Source organism: Salvelinus alpinus, chromosome 11 (assembly GCF_045679555.1).
Source record: "Salvelinus alpinus chromosome 11, SLU_Salpinus.1, whole genome shotgun sequence".
Taxonomy (NCBI): Eukaryota; Metazoa; Chordata; class Actinopteri; order Salmoniformes; family Salmonidae; genus Salvelinus; species Salvelinus alpinus.
Window position 1 is genome coordinate 24,096,907 of NC_092096.1, and position 27,947 is coordinate 24,124,853.

Below are 27,947 nucleotides of genomic sequence, written 5' to 3' on the forward strand. Positions count from 1 at the left end.
TGCTTTAAATGAGTGTGCACGTGAGCACTCTCTGTCGTTCTCTCTCTCCATCAATTCTATTAACATTTCATCCAAAATAGATCATCAGAATCATCTTCGAAGTATTACAGTACCAGTCAAAAGTTTGGACACCCACGCATTCTAGGATTTTTCTTTATTTTTACCATTTTCTACATTGTAGAATAATAGTGAAGACATCAAAACTATGAAATAACACATATGGAATCACTCTGCGGTCCAACTCATCCCAAACCATCTCAATTGGGTTGAGGTCGGGTGATTGTGGAGGCCAGGTCATCTGATGCAGCAATCCATCACTCTCCTTCTTGGTCAAATAGCCCTTACACAGCATGGATGTGTCACTAAGCGCAAACCAAATGGGATGGCGTATCGCTGCAGAATGCAGGGGTAGCCATGCTGGTTATTTTTAAATGTTTTTAATTGAACCTTTATTTAACTAGGCAAGTCAGTTCAGAACAGCAAAACACCAGTCTCAACGTCAACAGTGAAGAGGCGACTCCGGGATTGCTGGTCTTCTAGGCAGAGTTGCAAAGAAAAAGCCATATCTCAGACTGGCCAATAATAACAAAGATTGATGGGCAAAAGAACACAGACACTGGACAGAGGAACTCTGCCTAGAAGCCCAGCATCCTGGAGTCGCCTCTCCACTGTTGACGTTGAGACTGGTGATTTGCGGGTACTATTTAATGAAGCTGCAAGTTGAGGACTTGTGAGGCGTATGTTTCTCAAACTAGACACTAATGTACCTGTCCTCTTGCTCAGTTGTGCACCGGGGCCTCCCACTCTTTCTATTCTGGTTAGAGCCCGTTTGCGCTTTTTTGTGAAGGGAGTAGTACACAGCGTTGTACGAGATCTTCAGTTTCTTGGCAATTTCTCGCATGGAAGAGCCTTCATTTCTCAGATCAAGAATAGACTGACGAGTTTCAGAAGAAAGTTCTTTGTTTCTGGCCATTTTGAGCCTGTAATCGAACCCACAAATACTGATGCTCCAGATACTCAACTAGTCTAAAGAAGGCCAGTTTTATTGCTTCTTTAATCAGGACAACAGTTTTCAGCTGTGCTAATATAATTGCAAAAGGGTTTTCTAATGATCAATTAGCCTTATAAAATTATAAACTTGGATTAGCTAACACAACGTGCCATTGGAACACGAGTGATGGTTGCTGATAATGGGCCTCTGTATGCCTGTGTAGATATTCCATAAAAAATCTGCCATTTCCAGCTACAATAGTCATTTACAACATTAACAATGTCTATACTGTATTTCTGATCAATTTGATGTTATTTTAATGGACAAAAAAATTGCTTTTCTTTCAGAAAAAAGGGTTTTTCCAAGTGACCCCAAAATGTTGAACGGTAGTGTATATACAAACACACCCACACAGTGCATTCGGAAAGTATTCAGACCCCTTGACTTTTTTCACATTTTGTTACGTTACAGCCTTATTCTAAAATTGATTGAATTTGTTTTTTTTCTCCTCTTCAATCTACACACAATACCCCATAATGACAAAGCAAAAACATGTTTTTAGACATTTTTGTTTTCACTTTGTCATTATGGGGTATTGTGTGTAGATTGATGAGGACATTTAAATAATAATAATTTGAGAATAAGGCTGTAACGTAACAAAGTGGAAAAAGTGAAGGGGTCTGAATACTTTCCAAATGCACTGCATACAGTGGCAAGAAAAAGTATCTGAACCCTTTGGAATTACCTGGATTTCTGCAAAATTGGTCATCAATTTGATCTGATCTTCATCTAAGTCACAACAATAGACAAACACAGTGTGCTTAAACTAATCACACACAAATTATTGTATTTTTCTTGTCTATATTGAATACGTAATTTAAACATTCACAGTGTAGGTTGGAAAAAGTATGTGAACCCCCTAGGCTGATGTCCTATCAATGAGACGAGATTGGAGATGTTGGTTAGAGCCGCCTTGCCCTATAAAAAACACTCACAAAATTAGAGTTTGCTATTCGCAAGAAGTATTGCCTGGTGTTAAGAATTGTTGACTTGCATAAAGCTGGAAAGGGTTACAAAAGTATCTCTAAAAGCCTTGATGTTCATCAGTCCACGGTAAGACACATTGTCTATAAATGGAGGAAGATCAGCACTGACTGCAAGCGCACAGTGCAGAATGCTCAATGAGGTTAAGAAGAATCCTAGAGTGTCAGCTAAAGACAGAGAGACATTTCTGGAACATGCTAAAATCACTTTTGACGAGTCTACGATACGTAAAACACTAAACAAGAATGGTGTTCATGGGAGGACACCACGGAGTAAGCCACTGCTGTCCAAAAACAACATTGCTGCACGTCTGAAGTTTGCAAAAGTGAACCTGGATGTTCCACAGCGCTACTGGCAAAATATTCTGTGAACAGATGAAACTACATTTGAGTTGTTTGGATGGAACACACAACACTATGTGTGGAGAAAAAAAAGGCACAGCACACCAATATCAAAACCTCATCCCAACTGTAAAGTATGGTGGAGGGAGCATCATGATTTGGGGCTGCTTTGCTGCCCCAGGGCCTGGACATCTTGCTATCATCGAAGGAAAAATGAATTCCCAAGTTTATCAAGACATTTTGCAGGAGAAAGTTAGGCTATCCGTCCGCCAATTGAAGCTCAACAGAAGTTGTGTGATGCAACAGGAGAACAACCCAAAACACAGAAGTAAATCAACAACAAAATGGCTTCAACAGAAGAAAATACGCCTTCTGGAGCGGCCCAGTCAGGGTCCTGACCTCAACCTGATTGAGATGCTGTGACATGACCTCAAGAGAGCAGTTCACACCAGACATCCCAAGAATATTGCTGAACTGAAACAGTTTTGTAAAGAGGAATGGTCCAAAATGCCTCTTGACCGTTGTGCAGGTCTGTGCAGGTCTGATCCGCAACTACAGAAAACGTTTGGTTGAGGTTATTGCTGCCAAAGGAGAGTCAACCAGTTATTTAATCCAAGTGTTCACATACTTTTTCCACCCTGCACTGTGAATGTTTACACGGTGTGTTCAATAAAGACATGAAAACGTATAATTGGTTGTGTGTTATTAGTTTAAGCACACTGTGTTTGTCTATTGTTGTGACCTAGATGAAGATCAGATCAAATTTTATGACCAATTTATGCAGAAATCCAGGTATTTCCAAAGGGTTCACATACTTTTTCTTGCCACTGTATATATCTCAATATATCAATGTGTTATCCTACCTCTTTCAGGTAATTAATGCAATGCAGTATTAGCCTTATATTTAGCTAATGAATGATGGGTTATGGGTAAGCTTCTAACTTACAGCCTTTGTCTCTTGGGCAGTATGCACCTGCACTCCGCTGGCTTCTCTCCTTTAAAGAAATGCCCCTTAGCTCTTGCTGTCCCAGGAAAAGATAGCCTAGAATTGCTTGATGGATGTTTTTTTAAGCATTTCTTATACTAATAGAATATTTGAAGAGGGATGCAAGCTTGCTCTTGTTAGGTGAATGTTAAATACAGCAGCCAATAGAACACACGGGGAGTTTGAAAGAACAGAGTGCGATGGTGGTAGGTTATAGCAGTTATTTATTCAGATCAATAACCAGTCAGGCTTCGTGAAGAGATGTGACAGCCGTCGGCATCTTCTGGTCCAATAGTATTCAAGCATGTTATTACAATGATGAAGATAAGGGCAATGAAACTTATTTCATTTAACTGTTGATAGCGAGGAAGGAATGTGGGAATGAAGCGACAACAGATAGAGGAGGTAGGCTAATACGGACGTCACACAACATTATGGGAAATATTATAAAAGGTAGCCTATATATGCATCAGCCTACTAATTCTAAACATTGAAAATAGACCCTATTATATTTTCTAGCCTGTAATTGTCACTTTGTAGGCCGCCTGTCCTGCACCAGCATAGCATGTTCTCTCCCAGCTTGATGGTTTGAACCATGTCTGTAAAGTTAGTCCATATAATACAGTATAATTCAATACAGTAATAGACTACAGTCCACATTATAGACTTTTATGTTTTTCTGTCGTGCATAATGTGTGGTAGCCTATATATCAGGCTCTGTATTGGATAATGGCACAATCGTTGGGCTAGGGATCATAAAATGTCTTTAATGTATGGCTCATCAGACTTAGGTAGCATAAGGCTTGAACTTTGTTGCCGATCAAATCTCTAATCAATACATGTATATGTTTTATATGCTTTAAAATGTCACTTCCGGTTTTGCCGAGAAATACCGGCGTTTCCCTGGAGAAAAGTGATTTGTTCTTCGGATGGGACATTTGTAAAATACCGGGAAAATATTCAACCCTACTGTGCACATGCTGTTGGCTTGATCCATACATTATCCAAACCCTTTCATTAGTTCATCATGCATGATACTGTATGTGAATAAGAATACAATGCATGCTGGTCTTTTTCCAGTTATAGAGAGCTGAGGTTGTAAATAAGCATCTCTCTGTGAGGAACTATGACATTCCGCTCTCAATTTGTGCATCATTCCATTAGAGAAGTAGTTGGTTGGATGCATTCACTGATGTAAACACTAACAGCGGGTGCTGATTGGCTATGATCTGCACTTTAACTCACCAGAGAGGCCTTTGATTTGACGTGATCGGAGGTGACAGCTTGTGATAGGTGTTTTCCACGCTTCTATGAAGAGGCCTTGAGAAGAAGCTTTTTTAGTGACATTTCATTGTCATGTGACTGTTTACATCTTAAATGGCGCCCTATTCCCATTATAGTGCACTACTTTTGACCAGGGCTCATAGGGCTCTGGTCAAAAGTAGTGCACTATGTAGGGGTTAGGGTGTCATTTGGACACAAACACTGAATCGTTCCTGTGAAGTGAACACCAATCCTCAAACAGGAGGGAGTGAGAGAGATAAAGTTTATATTTCCATTTAGATTGAAGCAGGGCCTAACATGCCTAATGCCATCCAGCCAAGGTTTGTTTGCAGAACTACTGCATGTGTTATTTACAATTTACTGCGTGAACACACGCACACCAGCACGCATACATGCACAAACACACATAGAAAGATAATCAACTCTTTTACAGCCTTACACACAAACACACTGGAACAAAAACGCAGAGAAGGAGAATCAACTCTTTTACGACCTTACACACACACACACACATATGCACACCCCCCCCCCCCCACACACACCCCCCCCACACACACACACACACTGGAACAAACACGTATACAAAGAGAATCTACCCTTTCATAACCAAACACACAGCCCTCCCTCACTGGGGTGAAGGGGAGTCACACATGAGTAGGACAGCGTCTGGCAGATCATTCATCAATGTCAGCATGGCCTCACGCCTCTGAGACTCCCTCTGCACACGCCGGACGGCCCACATGCTTCTGCTACTTCAGTGTGTGTGTGTGTGTGTGTGTGTGTGTGTGTGTGTGTGTGTGTGTGTGTGTGTGTGTGTGTGTGTGAGCGTGTGTGTGTGTGTTGTGTGAGTGTGTGTTGTGTGAGCGTGTATGAGCGTGTATGAGCGTGTTATTTGTGTTTGTAGGACCCTGGCCTGCAGACTAGAATGTGGGGTGACACGAGTCACAGCCGACTCAGGAGTCAGCGGTTTTGGGTCAGTGATGAGAGTGACGTGGCGGAACGCACAGGGTTAAATGCTCTGGCCCTCTCGATCCATGGGGGCCGCCCCTCGATTAATGGGGAAACCCCCTGACCCGTTTCAGGGGCACGACTGAGCCCCTTTACAGCCCTCTCCAGACCCTCTACAAGACCTTGACTGTGTGGATCTGTTCGTAACAGAGACAGGACAGCAGTATAGGGATAGAAGATTTGGGATAGTTTCCATGTCTATTCAGTCTGTACATTAATACCTTTTTATTTGATCAATTCTACAGTTTCAGCAATATGGCAGGGCCTAGTAGTGGACCATTCAATAGAGAGCATCCACTGGGCACAGACGGCAGTTCAACGTCTAGTTTTGACTTATATTTGGTTGAGTTGTCAACTAACGTGAAATCAACCAAAAATGTCACCATGTCATTAGATTTATGTTAAAAGTTGGGGGACTTTTTGCTAATCCAATCTGTTTTCCACATTGATTCAACGTCATCAAATCGATTTTTTGGGTTGAAATTACATTGAAACAACGTTGATTCAACAAGTTTTTGACCAGTGTGCATCATGGCAACTTTAAGTTCCTTTCACTATTTCACTCAGGACACCCTGATGCACTCAAGGTCCAAAAATGCTCAATATGTCCTCTATCATCACAATCAGTGAGAGGAATGAGAGGAACTGTTCCTTAGATCAGTCTCTTTATAGGAAGATGACTAGTGTACTATTATCACACTAGAGCTGCAGAGTCATCAAGAACACCTCCCGCCACTGACACCGGACACCTCCCCTGCTCTCGCCTGTATTCGGGAGTGTTTACAACTCTAATAACTGCTATTATCACCTGCTCAGGCATTTCTATGGCGATACCACTGCATTAACGGCGGCAGCCAATGACACGACAGTCTGAGTGCTCACTGTGCACTCTTCATCATTAGCTCTCAGAGATAGGGCCTTTCACACTCTGACGGAATTTACGCCGGTAAATTGCTGAATTTCTAGACCCATTTTGTGTATCGCCGGCCTCAATTAAATTTGCTTTCAGCTAGGCTCCGACACAAAATAGAACAAAAAGAAGTGCAAAGTGCAAGTCAGCCATGTTTCACTGTGTGTGTGTGTGTGTGCTTTGGTTTAATGCATTTGGTGGAGGAGTACTAGAGAGAGTGTGACTGTGAGTCTGTTGCTTAAAGCTCGAGTGTTGGTGGAAAGAGAGTGAGTTGTCAATAAAGTTGTCTCGTGGGAAAAGTTTCACCAGCCCCCAGAATGCATTTCGTCTCCTCCTCGTGTAACAGTTAAATAAGATGGAGAGGTCCCACTGTTGTCAAGACCTCTGTGAATTCTCTCTCTCTTTCCCTGTCTCTCTCGCCCTTCGTCTCTCTCTCTCTCTCCCTCTCTCCCTCTCTCTCCTTCTCTCAATCTGCGGCCCTTGATTACTTTTTAATGATTTCTGCTGCAAAGACGAATGGCTATGTTAAATGAGCAGAATTAGACAAGGCGAGCGGAGCCAGAGCATTTGTTCCAGGAGTAATGGATCTGGGATCCATTGTTTACCATTCCTGACCTGCTGATATCCAGCCTCACTAACTCATAGTAGGAGAGAGAATGAATAGTGGACTTAGTGTTTAAACACCAAGGAAGGAGAGAAAAAAAGAGAGAGAGAGAGAAAGAAAGAGAGAGGTCAAAAGGGAAAGATTTCATCGTTCATCATTCTTTTTAAAAAGTTTTTTAGCAGCTGAAGGTGATTTGAGAGTGAAAGCTAACAGTTGTATGGCTGATTCATTGGAGTTGGCTTTAGTTCTTACCCAATAGCAGGATGGCCATCATCTCCTTGGCTCTCACAGCAACTCCTTCTATCGTCTCTGTGGTGACAAATAGAGAAAGTCCTCTTCCTGGCTCCATCACACACTCACTGGGGGTTCTGGACTGTGTGTGTACTGTGTGTGTACTGTGTGTGTACTGTGTGTGTACTGTGTGTGTACTGTGTGTGTACTGTGTGTGTACTGTGTGTGTACTGTGTGTGTGTGTTCGACTGAGCCCTCCCCTGCTGAGTGAATGGGTCCCTGCTCTCCTCCGTCAGGCTGGCAGGGGGCCGTGGGCAATGGGACTGGGGGGTCCCCTGGCGGAGTTTCATGACAGGGACCAGCCTTGTGGAGCTCTGGGTATGGGCAGCTCTACAGATCATTACCCCCCAGCAGGGAGAGGGACCAGGGGGCCAACCAGTAGTCCCTTTAATCAGTAACTGCCCTGTTCAGGCCACTGCTGTTCCCTGCTGACTACACCCTGCTACTGTTACCAGCTGGGCATCTTCAACAGTGTAAGAGTTGGTACAGCCAGCTTCCACTGCTAACCAATACTGCTGCTGCTACTTACGCGCTTTGAAGCACTGTGCTACTTCTAAACTAGCGGTTAGCACTGCCGTGGCTAATGCTAGTGGGTTTCAATGGACCTCTCCACTGTGTGCGTGAGTATCGGTCTTTATTTGAATCAAACATACTTTGTCTTGGTCTGACCCACAAAAACAACTCACACACAAACCTTTAAAGCTAAGAAATGCATTTGTATTGATAAAATACCAGATAAAATGAATGGACATTATAGAAAATAGTGAGAGAGGAAAAATAAGTAAACCATTCAAATAAGAGGAAAGAAGATAGTTGTTCCTCACTGGTCACCAGTAGCCAGGGAAACGGGTGTTCTATTGACTGTACATACTGCCACTAGTATACACATCCACTCCCAATAGTATGTGTGTACAAATACAAGCATCTGTATACAAACTGTACTCTGACTCCTTAAGAGTCATGATTTTAGTGTTTCATGAACTTGGTGAGTCAAAGATCACTAGGGCCTGTACTCACAAAGCATCCCAGAGTAGGAGTGCTGATCTAGGTCCAGGTCCTTCCTGTCCTTATCATCTGATCCTAGATCAGTACTCTGTTCTCAGTGGGTTTCCCTTTGTGCCTTACCTCTGCTATATCCTGTCTTAGGTCAGTTAGGATCACCACTTTATTTTAAGAATGTGTAATGTCAGAATAATAGTAGAGAGAATTATTTATTTCAGATTTTATTTCTTTCATCACATTCCCAGTGGGTCAGAAGTTTACATACACTCAATTAGTATTTGGTAGCATTGCCTTTAAATTGTTTAACTTGGTTCAAACGTTTTGGGTAGCCTTCCACAAGCTTCTCACAATAAGAGCGTACAGGTCGCAGTGGTGGGTCATATATGGGGCTTTAGTGACAAAACGGATGGCACTGTGATAGACTGCATCCAATTTGTTGAGTAGAGTGTTGGAGGCTATTTTATAATTGACATCATCGAAGTCGAGGATCGGTAGGATAGTCAGTTTTACGACGGTATGTTTGGCAGCATGAGTGAAGGAGGCTTTGTTACGAAATAGGAAGCCGATTCTAGATTTAATTTTGGATTGGAGATGCTTAATGTGAGTCTGGAAGGAGAGTTTACAGTCTAGCCAGACACCTAGGTATTTGTAGTTGGCCACATATTCTAAGTCAGAACTGTCCAGAGTAGTGATGCATTTAGTTTTACTTGCATTTAAAAGCAGTTGGAGGCCACGGAAGGAGAATTCTATGGCATTGAAGCTCGTTTGGAGGTTTGTTAGCACAGTGTCCAAAGAAGGGCCAGATGTATACAGAATGGTGTTGTCTGCGTAGAGGTGGATCAAAGAATCACCAGCAGCAAGAACGACATCATTGATGTATACAGAGAAGAGAGTCGTCCCGAGAATTGAACCCTGTGGCACCCCCATAGAGACTGCCAGCGGTCCGGACAACAGGCCCTCTGATTTGACACACTGAACTCTATCTGCGAAGTAGTTGGTGAACCAGGCGAGGCAATCATTTGAGAAACCAAGGCTGTTGAGTCTGCCAATAAGAATGTGGTGATTGACAGAGTCGAAAGCCTTGGCCAGGTCGATGAATACGGCTGCACAGTAATCTCTCTTATCGATGGCAGTTATGATATCGTTTAGGACCTTGAGCGTGGCTGAGGTGCACCCATGACCAGCTCTGAAACCAGATTGCATAGCGGAGAAGGTACGGTGGGATTCGAAATGGTCGGTAATCTGTTTGTTAACTTGGCTTTCGAAGACCTTAGAAAGGCAGGGTAGGATAGATATAGGTCTGTAGCAGTTTGGGTCTAGAGTGTCTCACCCTTTGAAGAGGGGGATGACCGCGGCAGCTTTCCAATCTTTTGAAATCTCAGATACCAAAGAGAGGTTGAACAGGCTAGTAATAGGGGTTGCAACAATTTCAGCAGATCATTTTAAAAAGAGAGGGTCCAGATTGTCTAGCCCGGCTGATTTGTAGGGGTCCAGGTTTTGCAGCTCTTTAAGAACATCAGCTATCTGGATTTGGGTGAAGGAGAAATGGGGGGGGGCTTGGGCGAGTTGCTGTGGGGAGTGCAGGGCTGTTTACCGGGGTAGGGGTAGCCAGGTGGAAAGCTTTGCCAGCCGTAGAAAAATGCTTATTGAAATTCTCAATTATCATGGATTTATCAGTGGTGACAATGTTTCCTAGCCTCAGTGCAGTGGGCAGCTGGGAGGAGGTGCTCTTATTCTCCATGGACTTTACAGTGTCCCAGAACTTTTTTGAGTTTGTACTACAGGATGCAAATTTCTGCTTGAAAAAGCTAGCCTTAGCTTTCCTAACTGCCTGTGTATATTGGTTCCTAACTTCCCTGAAAAGTTGCATATCACGGGGGCTATTCGATGCTAATGCAGAATACCACAGGATGTTTTTGTGCTGGTCAAGGGTCTGGAGAGAACCAAGGGCTATATCTGTTCCTGGCTTTACATTTTTTGAAAGGGACATGCTTATTTAAGATGGTGAAGAAGCCACTTTTAAAGAATGACCAGGCATCCTCTACTGACGGGATGAGGTCAATATCCTTCCAGGATACCTGGGCCAGGTCGATTAGAAAGGCCTGCTCGCTGAAGTGTTTTAGGGAGCGTTTGATAGTGATGAGTGGAGGTCGTTTGACCGCAGACCTGTTACGGATGCAGGCAATGAGGCAGTGATCGCTGAGATCTTGGTTGAAAACAGCAGAGGTATATTTGGAGGGCAAGTTGGTTAGGATGATGTCTATGAGGGTGCCCGTGTTTACGGATTTGGGGTAGTACCTGGTAGGTTCATTGATAATTTGTGTGAGATTGAGGGCATCAAGCTTAGATTGTAGGATGGCCGGGGTGTTAAGCATGTCCCAGTTTAGATCACCTAGCAGCACGAGCTCTGAAGATAGATGGGGGGCAATCAGTTCACATATGGTGTCCAGGGCACAGCTGGGGGCAGAGGGTCTATAGCAAGCGGCAACGGTGAGAGACTTCTTTCTGGAAAGGTGGATTTTTAAAAGTCGAAGCTCGAATTGTTTGGGTACAGACCTGGATAGTAAGACAGAACTCTGCAGGCTATCTCTGCAGTAGATTGCAACACGCCCCCTTTGGCAGTTCTATCTTGTCGGAAAATCTTATAGTTAGGGATGTAAATTTCAGGCTTTTTGGTGGTCTTCCTGAGCCAAGATTCAGACACGGCTAGGACATCAGGGTTGGCAGGGTGTGCTAGGGCAGTGAATAAAACAAACGTAGGGAGGAGGCTTCTAATGTTAACATGCATGAAACCAAGGCTTTTACGGTTACAGAAGTCAACAAATGATAGCGCCTGGGGAATGGGAGTGGAGCTAGGCACTGCAGGGCCTGGATTCACCTCTACATCACCAGAGGAACAGAGGAGGAGTAGGATAAGGGTACAGCTAAATAACTGGTCGTCTAGTACGTTCAGACAGAGAGTAAAAGGAGCAAATGGGCACAGTAGAGTAGATTCAAGGCATAATGTACAGACAAGGGTATGGTAGGATGTCAATACAGTGAGGGTAAACCTGTGCATAGAGGGAAGATGAAAGAGATATTGTCTCTAGAAATATAATTTAAACCAGGTGACGTCACCGCATGTGTGGTATGTGGAACTAAAGTGTTAAATAAGGCGTATTGAGCAGGGCTAGAGGCTCTACAGTGAAATAAGGCAATAATTACTAACCAAAACAGCAATGGACAAGGCATATTGACGTGAGCGAGAGGCATGCGTAGCCGACTGATCATAGGAGTCCAGTGAGTGGCTTCAGGCAGCTAGCGGGCCGGGGATAGCAAGCTACCAGAAGGGCCTTGGAGGGACGTCGCGACGGAAGAAAGTCTGTTGTGGCCCCCTCCTGCTATTACGTCGGCAGACGGATCAGCTGCCTCTGAAAGCAACATTAACACAAGAACTGTTCGACGGGAGCGTCATAAAATGGGTTTCCATGGCCGAGCACCCGCACACAAGCCTAAGCTCACCATGCGCAATGCCAAGCGTCGGCTAGAGTGGTGTAAAGCATACAATGACATTCTAGACGATTCTGCGCTTCCAACTTTGTGGCAACAGTTTGGGGAAGGCCCTTTCCTGTTTCAGCATGACAATGCCCCCGTGCACAAAGCGAGGTCCATACAGAAATGGTTTGTCGAGATCGGTGTGGAAGAACTTGACTGGCTTGCACAGAGCCCTGACCTCAACCCCATTGAATACCTTTGGGATGAATTAGAACGCCGACTGCGAGCCAGGCCCCGCAACAATGTTCCAACATCTAGTGGAATGCCTTCCCAGAAGAGTGGAGGCTGTTATAGCAGCAAAGGGGGGACCAACTCCATATTAATGCCCATGATTTTGGAATGAGATGTTCGACGAGCAGGTGTCCAAATACTTCTGGTCATATAGTTTAGGTCTGTGGCAGTGGTGTCAAGTTAGGTGTGTGTGTGTGTGTATTGAAGTGTCTGCTTCCGTCCTGCTATTTGTAACGCTACTCTGGCTAACCTGTAATGACTGTAGTTTTGTCAGAGCTCGCTGGGGATCTTGTCATGCGTGTAGGCATAGGTACACACTTACACACACACTCACCTGATCTCTCTCTCACACACACACCTCCTGCCACTCCTCTGCCACGGTGGTATATCGTTGACAATGACAAGCTCCCAACACCAGTCCCTGACAGGAGAATATAGTCATTGTATTAGATTGGTTGCCTGCTGACGGCTTTGCACATCGGACAGGACAGACTTGACAGTCCCACTCCTCAACACTGGTGTTACACTGCTTCAGGAGACTTCATCTGCTCTCCTTCTAGTAGCTGTAATGAGTTACTGTGTCCAAAATTGCACACTATTCCCTATACAGTGTACTACTTTTGTCCAGAGCCCTGGGACCTGGTCAAAAGTAGTGCACTATATAGGGAATAGGGTGTCATTTGGGACTCAGTAATATGTTTCCTGGTTAAGGGAGGACAAGGGAGCGGCTGAATTACAAGGATCACTGGACTCAGAGCTGTGGAGACAGTGACAGTTTTGTGGTTGAAAAGAAAAATGTTATGTGGGATGAGGTTAGGACTCTTTCACATTGTCAAACCACAATATGTTTCTTATTTATTTATTTGATATATAATTTGAACTGCATTCAGTTTTTATAATGAGAACAAAGAACAAACATAGTTTCACTAGTGTCTATAAGTATTAACAGCTGAAACATATTCTCTACCTCTCTCCATGTAAGGAGCTTTATTATTTCTGCCTGAAATGAAACATTTCATGTATCATTCTGAATGTATTAAGCCTGTATGTCTGTGTCCTCTCCAGAGCACAGTAGTAGTGGAGAAGTCCATCCAGGACCTGATGACTCTGATGCAGGACCTGAGTGCCTACTCCAACCAGTTCCTGGAGATGGTCTGTGACAAGCTGAAGGAGTACAAGGAGGTCTGCAACACCTCATACAGGTAAGAGTTAGACTGACTCAGGACCAGCTGAAGGAGAACAAGGAGGTCTGTAACACCTCATACAGGTAAGAGTTAGACTGACTCAGGACCAGCTGAAGGAGAACAAGGAGGTCTGTAACACCTCATACAGGTAAGTGTTAGACTGACTCAGGACCAGCTGAAGGAGAACAAGGAGGTCTGCAACACCTCATACAGGTAAGAGTTAGACTGACTCAGGACCAGCTGAAGGAGAACAAGGAGGTCTACAACACCTCATACAGGTAAGAGTTAGACTGACTCAGGACCAGCTGAAGGAGAACAAGGAGGTCTGCAACACCTCATACAGGTAAGAGTTAGACTGACTCAGGACCAGCTGAAGGAGAACAAGGAGGTCTGTAACACCTCATACAGGTAAGAGTTAGACTGACTCAGGACCAGCTGAAGGAGAACAAGGAGGTCTGCAACACCTCATACAGGTAAGAGTTAGACTGACTCAGGACCAGCTGAAGGAGTACAAGGAGGTCTGTAACACCTCATACAGGTAAGAGTTAGACTGACTCAGGACCAGCATGAGGAAAGTGGTTCCTCTCTTCCTTGCTAGAAGGTATAGAAACTCAAACTGTCATTTCACTCAATGTGTTCTGCTTGAGGGTATATTGGGCTTCAGCAGTGCTCTCTCTCTCTGACACACCCTCTCTGACACACCCTCTCTGACACACCCTCTCTGACACACCCTCACACCTGTGCTGTGCTTGTCTTCACCTGGCTGAACTCCAGAGAGATTTAGGCCGCCCCTCCTCTACCCCTCCATCCTCTACCCCTCCATCCTCTACCCCTCCATCCTCTACCCCTCCCTCCTCTACCCCTCCATCCTCTACCCCTCCATCCTCTACCCCTCCATCCTCTACCCCTCCATCCTCTACCCCTCCATCCTCTACCTCTCCTCTACCCCGCCATCTTCTACCCCTCCATCCTCTACCTCTCCATCCTCTACCCCTCCATCCTCTACCTCTCCATCCTCTACCTCTCCTCTACCCCTCCATCCTCTACCTCTCCTCTACCCCGCCATCCTCTACCCCTCCATCCTCTACCCCCAATCCTCTACCCCTCCATCCTCTACCTCTCCTCTACCCCGCCATCCTCTACCCCTCATCCTCTACCCCCAATCCTCTACCCCTCCATCCTCTACCTCTCCTCTACCCCTCCATCCTCTACCTCTCCTCTACCCAGCCATCCTCTACCCCTCCATCCTCTACCCCCAATCCTCTACCTCTCCTCTACCCCTCCATCCTCTACCTCTCCTCTACCCCGCCATCCTCTACCCCTCAACCCTCTACCCCCAATCCTCTACCCCTCCACCCTCTACCTCTCCTCTACCCCGCCATCCTCTACCCCTCCATCCTCTACCCCCAATCCTCTACCCCTCCATCCTCTATCTCTCCTCTACCCCTCCATCCTCTACCCCGCCATCCTCTACCCCAATCCTCTACCCCTCCACCCTCTACCTCTCCTCTACCCCACCATCCTCTACCCCTCCATCCTCTACCTCTCCTCTACCCCTCCATCCTCTACCTCTCCTCTACCCCTCCATCCTCTACCCCTCCACCCTCTACCTCTCCTCTACCAGGTGTTACTCCCTCTATTGGTGTGGAAACACTGTGCCTCAGCTGCCTGCTGTGTGTCTATGGGTGTGGAAACACTGTGCCTCAGCTGCCTGCTGTGTGTCTATGGGTGTGGAAACACTGTGCCTCAGCTGCCTGCTGTGTGTCTATGGGTGTGGAAACACTGTGCCTCAGCTGCCTGCTGTGTGTCTATGGGTGTGGAAACACTGTGCCTCAGCTGCCTGCTGTGTGTCTATGGGTGTGGAAACACTGTGCCTCAGCTGCCTGCTGTGTGTCTATGGGTGTGGAAACACTGTGCCTCAGCTGCCTGCTGTGTGTCTATGGGTGTGGAAACACTGTGCCTCAGCTGCCTGCTGTGTGTCTATGGGTGTGGAAACACTGTGCCTCAGCTGCCTGCTGTGTGTCTATGGGTGTGGAAACACTGTGCCTCAGCTGCCTGCTGTGTGTCTATGGGTGTGGAAACACTGTGCCTCAGCTGCCTGCTGTGTGTCTATGGGTGGTTCTGTGGACTCAAGCACTGATCCAGCTAAGCAGTTATCCTCATGCAGGCAATCTGTCTCCATCCACCCTCATGCTATGCTGTCTGTCTGTACTATACAGTTGATGATCTCTCTCTGTCCTCTGTGTCCCAGGGGTATAGTCCAGTGTGAGGAGAAGCTGACCATCAGTGCGTCGTGGTCTAAGGACGAGGACATCAGCCGACTGCTCCAGTCTCTGCCCAACTGGGCTAACATGGCCCAGCCCAGACAGCTCCGACAGAAGAGAGAGGACGAGGAGGACTTCACCAGGTCACACACAAACACACAGAACAGTATCCTCACCACCCCTCCACCCTAACACAAACACACAGAACAGTATCCTCACCACCCCTCCACCCTAACACAAACACACAGAACAGTATCCTCACCACCCCTCCACCCTAACACAAACACACAGAACAGTATCCTCACCACCCCTCCACCCTAACACAAACACACAGAACAGTATCCTCACCACCCCTCCACCCTAACACAAACACACAGAACAGTATCCTCACCACCCCTCCACCCTAACACACACACACACAGAACAGTATCCTCACCACCCCTCCACCCTAACACAAACACACAGAACAGTATCCTCACCACCCCTCCCCCCTAACACAAACACACAGAACAGTGTCCTCACCACCCCTCTACCCTAACACACACACACACAGAACAGTATCCTCACCACCCCTCCACCCTAACACAAACACACAGAACAGTATCCTCACCACCCCTCCACCCTAACACACAGAACAATATCCTCACCACCCCTCCACCCTAACACAAACACACAGAACAGTATCCTCACCACCCCTCCACCCTAACACAAACACACAGAACAGTATCCTCACCACCCCTCCACCCTAACACAAACACACAGAACAGTATCCTCACCACCCCTCCACCCTAACACAAACACACAGAACAATATCCTCACCGCCCCTCCACCCTAACACAAACACACAGAACAGTATCCTCACCGCCCCTCCACCCTAACACAAACACACAGAACAATATCCTCACCGCCCCTCCACCCTAACACAAACACACAGAACAGTATCCTCACCGCCCCTCCACCCTAACACAAACACACAGAACAGTATCCTCACCACCCTCCACCCTAACACAAACACACAGAACAGTATCCTCACCACCCCTCCACCCTAACACAAACACACAGAACAGTATCCTCACCACCCTAACACAAACACACAGAACAGTATCCTCACCACCCTCCACCCTAACACAAACACACAGAACAGTATCCTCACCACCCTCCACCCTAACACAAACACACAGAACAGTATCCTCACCACCCCCTCCACCCTAATACAAACACACAGAACAGTGTCCTCACCACCCCTCCACCCTAACACAAACACACAGAACATTATCCTCACCACCCCTCCACCCTAACACAAACACACAGAACAGTATCCTCACCACCCCTCCACCCTAACACAAACACACAGAACAGTATCCTCACCACCCATCCACCCTAACACAAACACACAGAACAGTATCCTCACCACCCCTCCACCCTAACACAAACACACAGAACAGTATCCTCACCGCCCCTCCACCCTAACACAAACACACAGAACAGTGTCCTCACCACCCCTCCACCCTAACACAAACACACAGAACAATATCCTCACCACCCCTCCCCCCTAACACAAACACACAGAACAGTGTCCTCACCACCCCTCTACCCTAACACAAACACACAGAACAGTATCCTCACCGCCCCTCCACCCTAACACAAACACACAGAACAGTATCCTCACCACCCCTCCACCCTAACACAAACACACATAACAGTATCCTCACCGCCCCTCCACCCTAACACAAACACACAGAACAGTATCCTCACCACCCCTCCACCCTAACACAAACACACAGAACAGTATCCTTACCGCCCCTCCATCCTAACACAAACACACAGAACAATATCCTCACCACCCCTCCACCCTAACACACACACACAGAACAGTATCCTCACCGCCCCTCCATCCTAACACAAACACACATAACAGTATCCTCACCGCCCCTCCATCCTAACACAAACACACAGAACAGTATCCTCACCACCCCTCCACCCTAACACAAACACATAGAACAGTATCCTCACCGCCCCTCCACCCTAACACAAACACACAGAACAGTATCCTCACCACCCCCTCCACCCTAACACACAGAACAGTATCCTCACCACCCCTCCACCCTAACACAAACACACAGAACAGTATCCTCACCACCCCCTCCACCCTAACACACAGAACAGTATCCTCACCACCCCTCCACCCTAACACAAACACACAGAACAGTATCCTTACCGCCCCTCCACCCTAACACAAACACACAGAACAGTATCCTCACCACCCCTCCACCCTAACACAAACACACAGAACAGTATCCTCACCGCCCCTCCACCCTAACACAAACACACAGAACAGTATCCTCACCACCCCTCCACCCTAACACAAACACACAGAACAGTATCCTCACCACCCCTCCACCCTAACACAAACACACAGAACAATATCCTCACCACCTCTCCACCCTAACACAAACACACAGAACAGTATCCTCACCACCCCTCCACCCTAACACAAACACACAGAACAGTATCCTCACCGCCCCTCCACCCTAACACAAACACACAGAACAGTATCCTCACCACCCCTCCACCCTAACACAAACACACAGAACAGTATCCTTACCGCCCCTCCACCCTAACACAAACACACAGAACAGTATCCTCACCACCCCTCCACCCTAACACAAACACACAGAACAGTATCCTCACCGCCCCTCCACCCTAACACAAACACACAGAACAGTATCCTCACCACCCCTCCCCCCTAACACAAACACACAGAACAGTATCCTCACCACCCCTCCACCCTAACACAAACACACAGAACAGTATCCTCACCGCCCCTCCACCCTAACACAAACACACAGAACAGTATCCTCACCACCCCTCCACCCTAACACAAACACACAGAACAGTATCCTCACCACCCCTCCACCCTAACACAAACACACAGAACAGTATCCTCACCACCCCTCCACCCTAACACAAACACACAGAACAGTATCCTCACCACCCCTCCACCCTAACACAAACACATAGAACAGTATCCTCACCACCCCTCCACCCTAACACACAGAACAATATCCTCACCACCCCTCCACCCTAACACAAACACACAGAACAGTATCCTCACCGCCCCTCCATCCTAACACAAACACACAGAACAGTATCCTCACCGCCCCTCCATCCTAACACAAACACACAGAACAGTATCCTCACCACCCCTCCACCCTAACACAAACACACAGAACATTATCCTCACCGCCCCTCCACCCTAACACAAACACACAGAACAGTATCCTCACCGCCCCTCCATCCTAACACAAACACACAGAACAGTATCCTCACCGCCCCTCCATCTTAACACAAACACACAGAACAGTATCCTCACCACCCCTCCACCCTAACACAAACACACAGAACAGTATCCTCACCGCCCCTCCATCTTAACACAAACACACAGAACAGTATCCTCACCACCCCTCCACCCTAACACAAACACACATAACAGTATCCTCACCACCCCTCCACCCTAACACAAACACACAGAACAGTATCCTCACCACCCCTCCACCCTAACACAAACACACAGAACAGTATCCTCACCACCCCTCCACCCTAACACAAACACACAGAACAGTATCCTCACCACCCCTCCACCCTAACACAAACACACAGAACAGTATCCTCACCGCCCCTCCACCCTAACACAAACACACAGAACAGTATCCTCACCACCCCCTCCACCCTAACACACAGAACAATATCCTCACCACCCCTCCACCCTAACACAAACACACAGAACAGAACAGTATCCTCACCACCCCCTCCACCCTAACACACAGAACAATATCCTCACCACCCCTCCACCCTAACACAAACACACATAACAGTATCCTCACCGCCCCTCCATCCTAACACAAACACACAGAACAGTATCCTCACCACCCCTCCACCCTAACACAAACACACAGAACAATATCCTCACCACCCCCTCCACCCTAACACACAGAACAGTATCCTCACCACCTCTCCACCCTAACACACAGAACAGTATCCTCACCTCCCCCCCATCCTAACACAAACACACAGAACAGTATCCTCACCGCCCCTCCACCCTAACACAAACACACAGAACAGTATCCTCACCACCCCCTCCACCCTAACACACAGAACAGTATCCTCACCACCCCTCCACCCTAATACAAACACACAGAACAGTATCCTCACCGCCCCTCCACCCTAACACAAACACACAGAACAGTATCCTCACCACCCCCTCCACCCTAACACACAGAACAGTATCCTCACCACCTCTCCACCCTAACACACAGAACAGTATCCTCACCTCCCCCCCATCCTAACACAAACACACAGAACAGTATCCTCACCGCCCCTCCACCCTAACACAAACACACAGAACAGTATCCTCACCACCCCCTCCACCCTAACACACAGAACAGTATCCTCACCACCCCTCCACCCTAACACAAACACACAGAACAGTATCCTCACCGCCCCTCCACCCTAACACAAACACACATAACAGTATCCTCACCACCCCTCTACCCTAACACAAACACACAGAACAGTATCCTCACCACCCCTCTACCCTAACACAAACACACAGAACAGTATCCTCACCACCCCTCCACCCTAACACAAACACACAGAACAGTATCCTCACCACCCCTCCACCCTAACACAAACACACAGAACAGTATCCTCACCACCTCTCCACCCTAACACACAGAACAGTATCCTCACCTCCCCCCCATCCTAACACAAACACACAGAACAGTATCCTCACCGCCCCTCCATCCTAACACAAACACACATAACAGTATCCTCACCACCCCTCCACCCTAACACAAACACACATAACAGTATCCTCACCGCCCCTCCACCCTAACACAAACACACATAACAGTATCCTCACCACCCCTCCACCCTAACACAAACACACAGAACAGTATCCTCACCGCCCCTCCACCCTAACACAAACACACAGAACAGTATCCTCACCACCCCTCCACCCTAACACAAACACACAGAACAGTATCCTCACCACCCCTCCACCCTAACACAAACACACAGAACAGTATCCTCACCACCCCTCCACCCTAACACAAACACACAGAACAGTATCCTCACCACCCCTCCACCCTAACACAAACACACAGAACAGTATCCTCACCGCCCCTCCACCCTAACACAAACACACAGAACAGTATCCTCACCGCCCCTCCACCCTAACACAAACACACATAACAGTATCCTCGCCACCCCTCCACCCTAACACAAACACACAGAACAGTATCCTCACCACCCCTCCACCCTAACACAAACACACAGAACAGTATCCTCACCGCCCCTCCATCCTAACACAAACACACAGAACAGTATCCTCACCGCCCCTCCACCCTAACACAAACACACAGAACAGTATCCTCACCACCCCTCCACCCTAACACAAACACACAGAACAGTATCCTCACCGCCCCTCCACCCTAACACAAACACACAGAACAGTATCCTCACCACCCCTCCATCCTAACACAAACACACATAACAGTATCCTCACCACCCCTCCACCCTAACACAAACACACAGAACAGTATCCTCACCGCCCCTCCATCCTAACACAAACACACAGAACAGTATCCTCACCGCCCCTCCACCCTAACACAAACACACAGAACAGTATCCTCACCACCCCTCCACCCTAACACAAACACACAGAACAATATCCTCACCACCCCTCCACCCAAACACACAGAACAGTATCCTCACCACCCCTCCACCCTAATACAAACACACAGAACAGTATCCTCACCACCCCTCCACCCTAACACAAACACACAGAACAATATCCTCACCACCCCTCCACCCTAACACAAACACACAGAACAGTATCCTCACCACCCCTCCACCCTAACACAAACACACAGAACAGTATCCTCACCGCCCCTCCACCCTAACACAAACACACAGAACAGTATCCTCACCACCCCTCCATCCTAACACAAACACACAGAACAGTATCCTCACCACCCCTCCACCCTAACACAAACACACAGAACAATATCCTCACCACCCCTCCACCCAAACACACAGAACAGTATCCTCACCACCCCTCCACCCTAACACAAACACACAGAACAGTATCCTCACCACCCCTCCACCCTAACACAAACACACAGAACAGTATCCTCACCACCCCTCCACCCTAACACAAACACACAGAACAGTATCCTCACCACCCCTCCACCCTAACACAAACACACAGAACAGTATCCTCACCACCCCTCCACCCTAACACAAACACACAGAACAGTATCCTCACCGCCCCTCCATCCTAACACAAACACACAGAACAGTATCCTCACCACCCCTCCACCCTAACACAAACACACAGAACAGTATCCTCACCACCCCTCCACCCTAACACAAACACACAGAACAGTATCCTCACCACCCCCTCCACCCTAACACACAGAACAATATCCTCACCACCCCTCCACCCTAACACAAACACACAGAACAGTATCCTCACCGCCCCTCCATCCTAACACAAACACACAGAACAGTATCCTCACCACCCCTCCACCCTAACACAAACACACAGAACAGTATCCTCACCACCCCTCCACCCTAACACAAACACACAGAACAGTATCCTCACCACCCCCTCCACCCTAACACACAGAACAATATCCTCACCACCCCTCCACCCTAACACAAACACACAGAACAGTATCCTCACCGCCCATCCACCCTAACACAAACACACAGAACAGTATCCTCACCACCCCTCCACCCTAACACAAACACACAGAACAGTATCCTCACCACCCCCTCCACCCTAACACAAACACACAGAACAGTATCCTCACCGCCCATCCACCCTAACACAAACACACAGAACAGTATCCTCACCACCCCCTCCACCCTAACACAAACACACAGAACAGTATCCTCACCACCCCTCCACCCTAACACAAACACACAGAACAGTATCCTCACCGCCCATCCACCCTAACACAAACACACAGAACAGTATCCTCACCACCCCTCCACCCTAACACAAACACACAGAACAGTATCCTCACCGCCCATCCACCCTAACACACAGAACAGTATCCTCACCACCCCCTCCACCCTAACACACAGAACAATATCCTCACCACCCCTCCACCCTAACACAAACACACAGAACAGTATCCTCACCGCCCCTCCACCCTAACACAAACACACAGAACATTATCCTCACCGCCCCTCCACCCTAACACAAACACACAGAACATTATCCTCACCGCCCCTCCACCCTAACACAAACACACAGAACAGTATCCTCACCACCCCTCCACCCTAACACAAACACACATAACAGTATCCTCACCGCCCCTCCCGCCCTTCATCAACATGCTGTGGTTGAACAAGACAGACATGTACAGGAAGTAGTGATTGCTCCATAAGGATGTAACGTTATTTATCTGAAGGAAGGAGGGAACCAAATCATTTGGGAGGAGAAGGTGGGTCATTCTTATTGACAGAGCTTTCAACGTGTCCTGTCTTCAGGAGGGATGCTCACTGGCCTGGAATTGTAAAGTAAATAAATCAATGAATGGGTGATGGATTTAAATGCAAGGAGAAGCTTTTAGGCTTTTTTAATTTGAGTCACAACCACAGACATTTTCAACATTCTTTGGAGGGATTAGAAGCTCCACGTCTGGCAACCCAGCGCTCCTTTTGATCACGCTCCAGTAATATGGTCCCTGCTTGGAACAAGTCATTCAGTTCTTCCTGCTCTTTCATTCTCTGTTCTTTCTCTCTCTCTCTCTCTCCCTCTCTCTCTGTCTCTCTCTCTCTCTCTCTCTCTGTCTCTGTCTCGCTCTGTCTCTCGCTCTCGCTCTCTCTGTCTCTCTCTCTCTGTCTCTCTCTCTCTCTCTCTCTCTCTCTCTCTCTCTCTCTCTCTCTCTCTCTCTCTCTCTCTCTCTCTCTCTCTCTCTCTCTGTCTCTCTCTCTCTCTGTCTCTCTCTCTGTCTCTGTCTTTCGAGTTGTGATATTGAAGTGAATTCACCAAGGCTGCTGGTCGGTAGTCACACAAAAAAAACGAGGATATTCTTTGCTGTCTTCTCCTCAAGGCTGTGTTCTTGTCAAGTGTCTGCCAGCATGTGTGAAGTCTTAAACGTCACATTGCCTTAAAATAGAGCTCTCTCCTTTCTTTCTTTCTTTCTTTCTTTCTTTCTTTCTTTCTTTCTTTCTTTCTTTCTCTCTCTCTCTCTCTCTCACACACACACACACACACACACACACACACACACACACACACACACACACACACACGCCTATACATGCACACTCAGTTCAGTCTTTTTTCTCTCTCCCCCTCTTCTTTCTACCCACCCTGCCCTTACTATGACATCTCTCTCTCCTTCCCTCTCTATCTGCTCCTGCTCCAGTTACTAGCTAGTCATTGGGCCTGTGGTGACTGAACTAAGTCAGTCAGTCAGTCCTAAATCAAAGTGAAGGTCATTACTGGAAGCCCAAGGCCTCATTGAGATGCATGCTGGAGTTGATGTGACTGGTCTGTCTGTCCGTCCAGGGTCCAGCTCCACACGGTGCCAGCCATCCTCTGTGCAGGGGGCCGTGGGATTGTTATTATAGTCCCCCCCCTAATCCTCCTCATCCCCCAATAAATGTCCTTCTCCTTTTCACTATCCTCCTGCCTTCCACTACTATCCTCTCCTTCCTTCTAGGGAATCCTTATCTGGAGCTGTTGGCAGGTTTTAAGCCCCTACTCTTAATGCACGACCCATATCCAGAAGAGAAACCCTTCTCTCTCTACCCTGGTCCCAGAGCTTCTCATCTCCTATATCCAGAAGAGAAACCCTTCTCTCTCTACCCTGGTCCCAGAGCTTCCCATCTCCTATATCCAGAAGAGAAACCCTTCTCTCTCTACCCTGGTCCCAGAGCTTCCCATCTCCTATATCCAGAAGAGAAACCCTTCTCTCTCTACCCTGGTCCCAGAGCTTCCCATCTCCTATATCCAGAAGAGAAACCCTTCTCTCTCTACCCTGGTCCCAGAGCTTCCCATCTCCTATATCCAGAAGAGAAACCCTTCTCTCTCTACCCTGGTCCCAGAGCTTCCTATCTCCTGTTGTCATTATGAAGCCAAACAATGACCAAAGGATTTGGAAAGACGGTTCAAACAGATCTGGGATCAGGCTAGCCCTTGTTTGAATATCAGGCACTTAGTTCAAACAGATCTGGGACCAGGCTAGCCCTTGTTTGAATATCAGGCACTTAGTTCAAACAGATCTGGGACCAGGCTAGCCCTTCTTTGAATATCAGGCACTTAGTTCAAACAGATCTGGGACCAGGCTAGCCCTTCTTTGAATATCAGGCACTTAGTTCAAACAGATCTGGGACCAGGCTAGCCCTTCTTTGAATATCAGGCACTTAGTTCAAACAGATCTGGGACCAGGCTAACCCTTGTTTGAATATCAGGCACTTAGTTCAAACAGATCTGGGACCAGGCTAGCCCTTCTTTGAATATCAGGCACTTAGTTCAAACAGATCTGGGACCAGGCTAGCCCTTCTTTGAATATCAGGCACTTAGTTCAAACAGATCTGGGACCAGGCTAACCCTTGTTTGAATATCAGGCACTTAGTTCAAACAGATCTGGGACCAGGCTAGCCCTTGTTTGAATATCAGGCAGTTAGTTCAAACAGATCTGGGACCAGGCTAACCCTTGTTTGAATATCAGGCACTTAGTTCAAACAGATCTGGGATCAGGCTAACCCTTGTTTGAATATCAGGCACTTAGTTCAAACAGATCTGGGACCAGGCTAACCCTTGTTTGAATATCAGGCACTTAGTTCAAACAGATCTGGGACCAGGCTAGCCCTTGTTTGAATATCAGGCAGTTAGTTCAAACAGATCTGGGACCAGGCTAACCCTTGTTTGAATATCAGGCACTTAGTTCAAACAGATCTGGGACCAGGCTAACCCTTGTTTGAATATCAGGCACTTAGTTCAAACAGATCTGGGACCAGGCTAACCCTTGTTTGAAGATCAGGCAGTTTGTTCTAACTACTCTCATGACCATTTTAGAACCTGTCTAGAACACGTCACATTGACTGATTTTGTCTAATATAACTTTTTTTGTTTCCTGTCTCCTCCTCCATTCCCACCGATCCAGGGCGGCATTTGCCAAGGAGTCAGAGGTGCTGACGGGTAACCTGGGTGACAAGCTGATCCCGCAGAACGAGATCCTGCGTGACGTGAGCGACCTGAAGGCCCTGGCCAACCTGCAGGAGAGCATGGAGTGGCTGGCCTCCAGACTCAAAGGCTTCTTCATCAACCTGCCCCACGCTGCCAGTGAGTATACACACACACACACACACGCACAAGCAGGCACACACACGCAGAGGCAGGTGCGCGGGCGCAGAAGGGCAATAGTAAAGGGCTTACATGTGTTACATATATATATACTGTATGTTACAGGACAAGGTCAATTTGGGAAATATATACGTTCCCCGTAACAAATTTGAAACAGGAAAGGAGCCAGCATATATTACAAGTTAAATCAGTTGACAGACAGTGAGCTGGTATGGGTCATATCAGGACAATTTATCTGGGAATAAATAAAGGAGGCAGGCGCGCGCACAGAGGCAGGCGCGCGCGCAGAGGCAGGCGCGCGCGCAGAGGCAGGCGCGCGCGCAGAGGCAGGCGCGCGCGCAGAGGCAGGCGCGCGCGCAGAGGCAGGCGCGCGCGCAGAGGCAGGCGCGCGCGCAGAGGCAGGCGCGCGCGCAGAGGCAGGCGCGCGCGCAGAGGCAGGCGCGCGCGCAGAGGCAGGCGCGCGCGCAGAGGCAGGCGCGCGCGCAGAGGCAGGCGCGCGCGCAGAGGCAGGCGCGCGCGCAGAGGCAGGCGCGCGCGCAGAGGCAGGCGCGCGCACAGAGGCAGGCGCGCGCACAGAGGCAGGCGCACGCACAGAGGCAGGCGCGCGCACCTTATGGCTTGCATTCATGCAGGGTTGGTGGGATGTGCGTGAGGAGGGGTGCGGGGGTGAGGTGTGTGTGTGTGGACTGAAGGGCTGCTTGTTCAACACCTGTCCTACACAGCCAATGAATGAACAGTATACAACACAAGCAGAGGTTCCATAATGCTAACATCGACTGTGCAACGTCTGTTGTAATGACTGTACATACTGCCACTAGTATACACATCCACTCCCAATGGCATGTATATGTACACACACTGTAGTCTGACCCCTGAACTGTCATGATTAGTAGCTGAAGTTATTTATTCTCTCAGTCTCTCACACACACACACACACACACACACACACACACACACACACACACACACACACACACACACACACACACACACACACAGCAGTAGTTTTCCTCTCTGTCATGAAGAGTTTGTCTGAGTGAATTACCACCGTCTAATTAGAGCCAGGTAGGAGGGCTTCCAGACACAAACACCACTTTATACAGGCTCTAATTAGAGCCAGGTAGGAGGGCTTCCAGACACAAACACCACTTTATACACGCTCTAATTAGCCCTGGAAGTGTGTGTGGTTGGTTTCAGAACTGTCAAAGACCTTTTACTCACTGTCTTTACAGAGACCTCATTTATCAGTGATAATGGCTGTGTGTTCCATTGTCATCATCAGAACACACACACACACACACACACACACACACACACACACACACACACACACACACACCACACGTAGAAAGGACACAGCCCATCTTAAACTCAGTGTTGCGATCACCTGTTCCAGAGCATGAAAGTGACTGAGTTCTTCCTCTGTTGCGTCCCATGTCACCTCCTTCATTTTACACCTATAAAAGTTCAAATTTCCTCTGTGAACTTCCCTTTTCTGAACGACTTAAATGAGGGATTTTCTTTCTATTGTTTTTTGGGGGGGGGCAGTCGGGGCGCTGTTCCTTCCTTCTCGGCAGCTCAGATAAGAATTCAATAAGAGAACGGGCGGCAAACGTGGCATAATTATCATTAATTCTGCCGAGTGGCATTAATGGAGTGTTTTATCGTGGCGGGACAGCCACAGTATTGTTCATTATTTAGTGTTTGCCTAGGTTGATGGGGCTCGGCGCGGGGCGGCGGAGGGAGAGGAAAAAAACTCCCTTCTTCTTATCTCTCCGTTTCCCCCTTCTTCCCTAAATTGGATTTCATATTACAGAGCCAGTCAGGTATGGACAAGTCATTTTCTTTCTCTTGTCTTCCTCGCCTCGTACACGTTTTCTTCTC

At 47.6% G+C, this 27,947-nt stretch overlaps 1 protein-coding gene across 1 annotated transcript in view; it reads left to right on the forward strand.

Moving 5' to 3' along the window:
• exoc4 (exocyst complex component 4) overlaps nucleotides 1-27,947 on the forward strand; it is a 298,597-nt gene that overhangs the window by 218,838 nt on the left and 51,812 nt on the right. Inside the window, exons 12-14 of the mRNA XM_071332146.1 lie at nucleotides 13,291-13,427; nucleotides 15,661-15,816; nucleotides 25,864-26,042. Of these exons, the coding sequence (XP_071188247.1) occupies nucleotides 13,291-13,427; nucleotides 15,661-15,816; nucleotides 25,864-26,042 (472 nt within the window). The remainder of the gene's footprint in view (nucleotides 1-13,290; nucleotides 13,428-15,660; nucleotides 15,817-25,863; nucleotides 26,043-27,947) is intronic.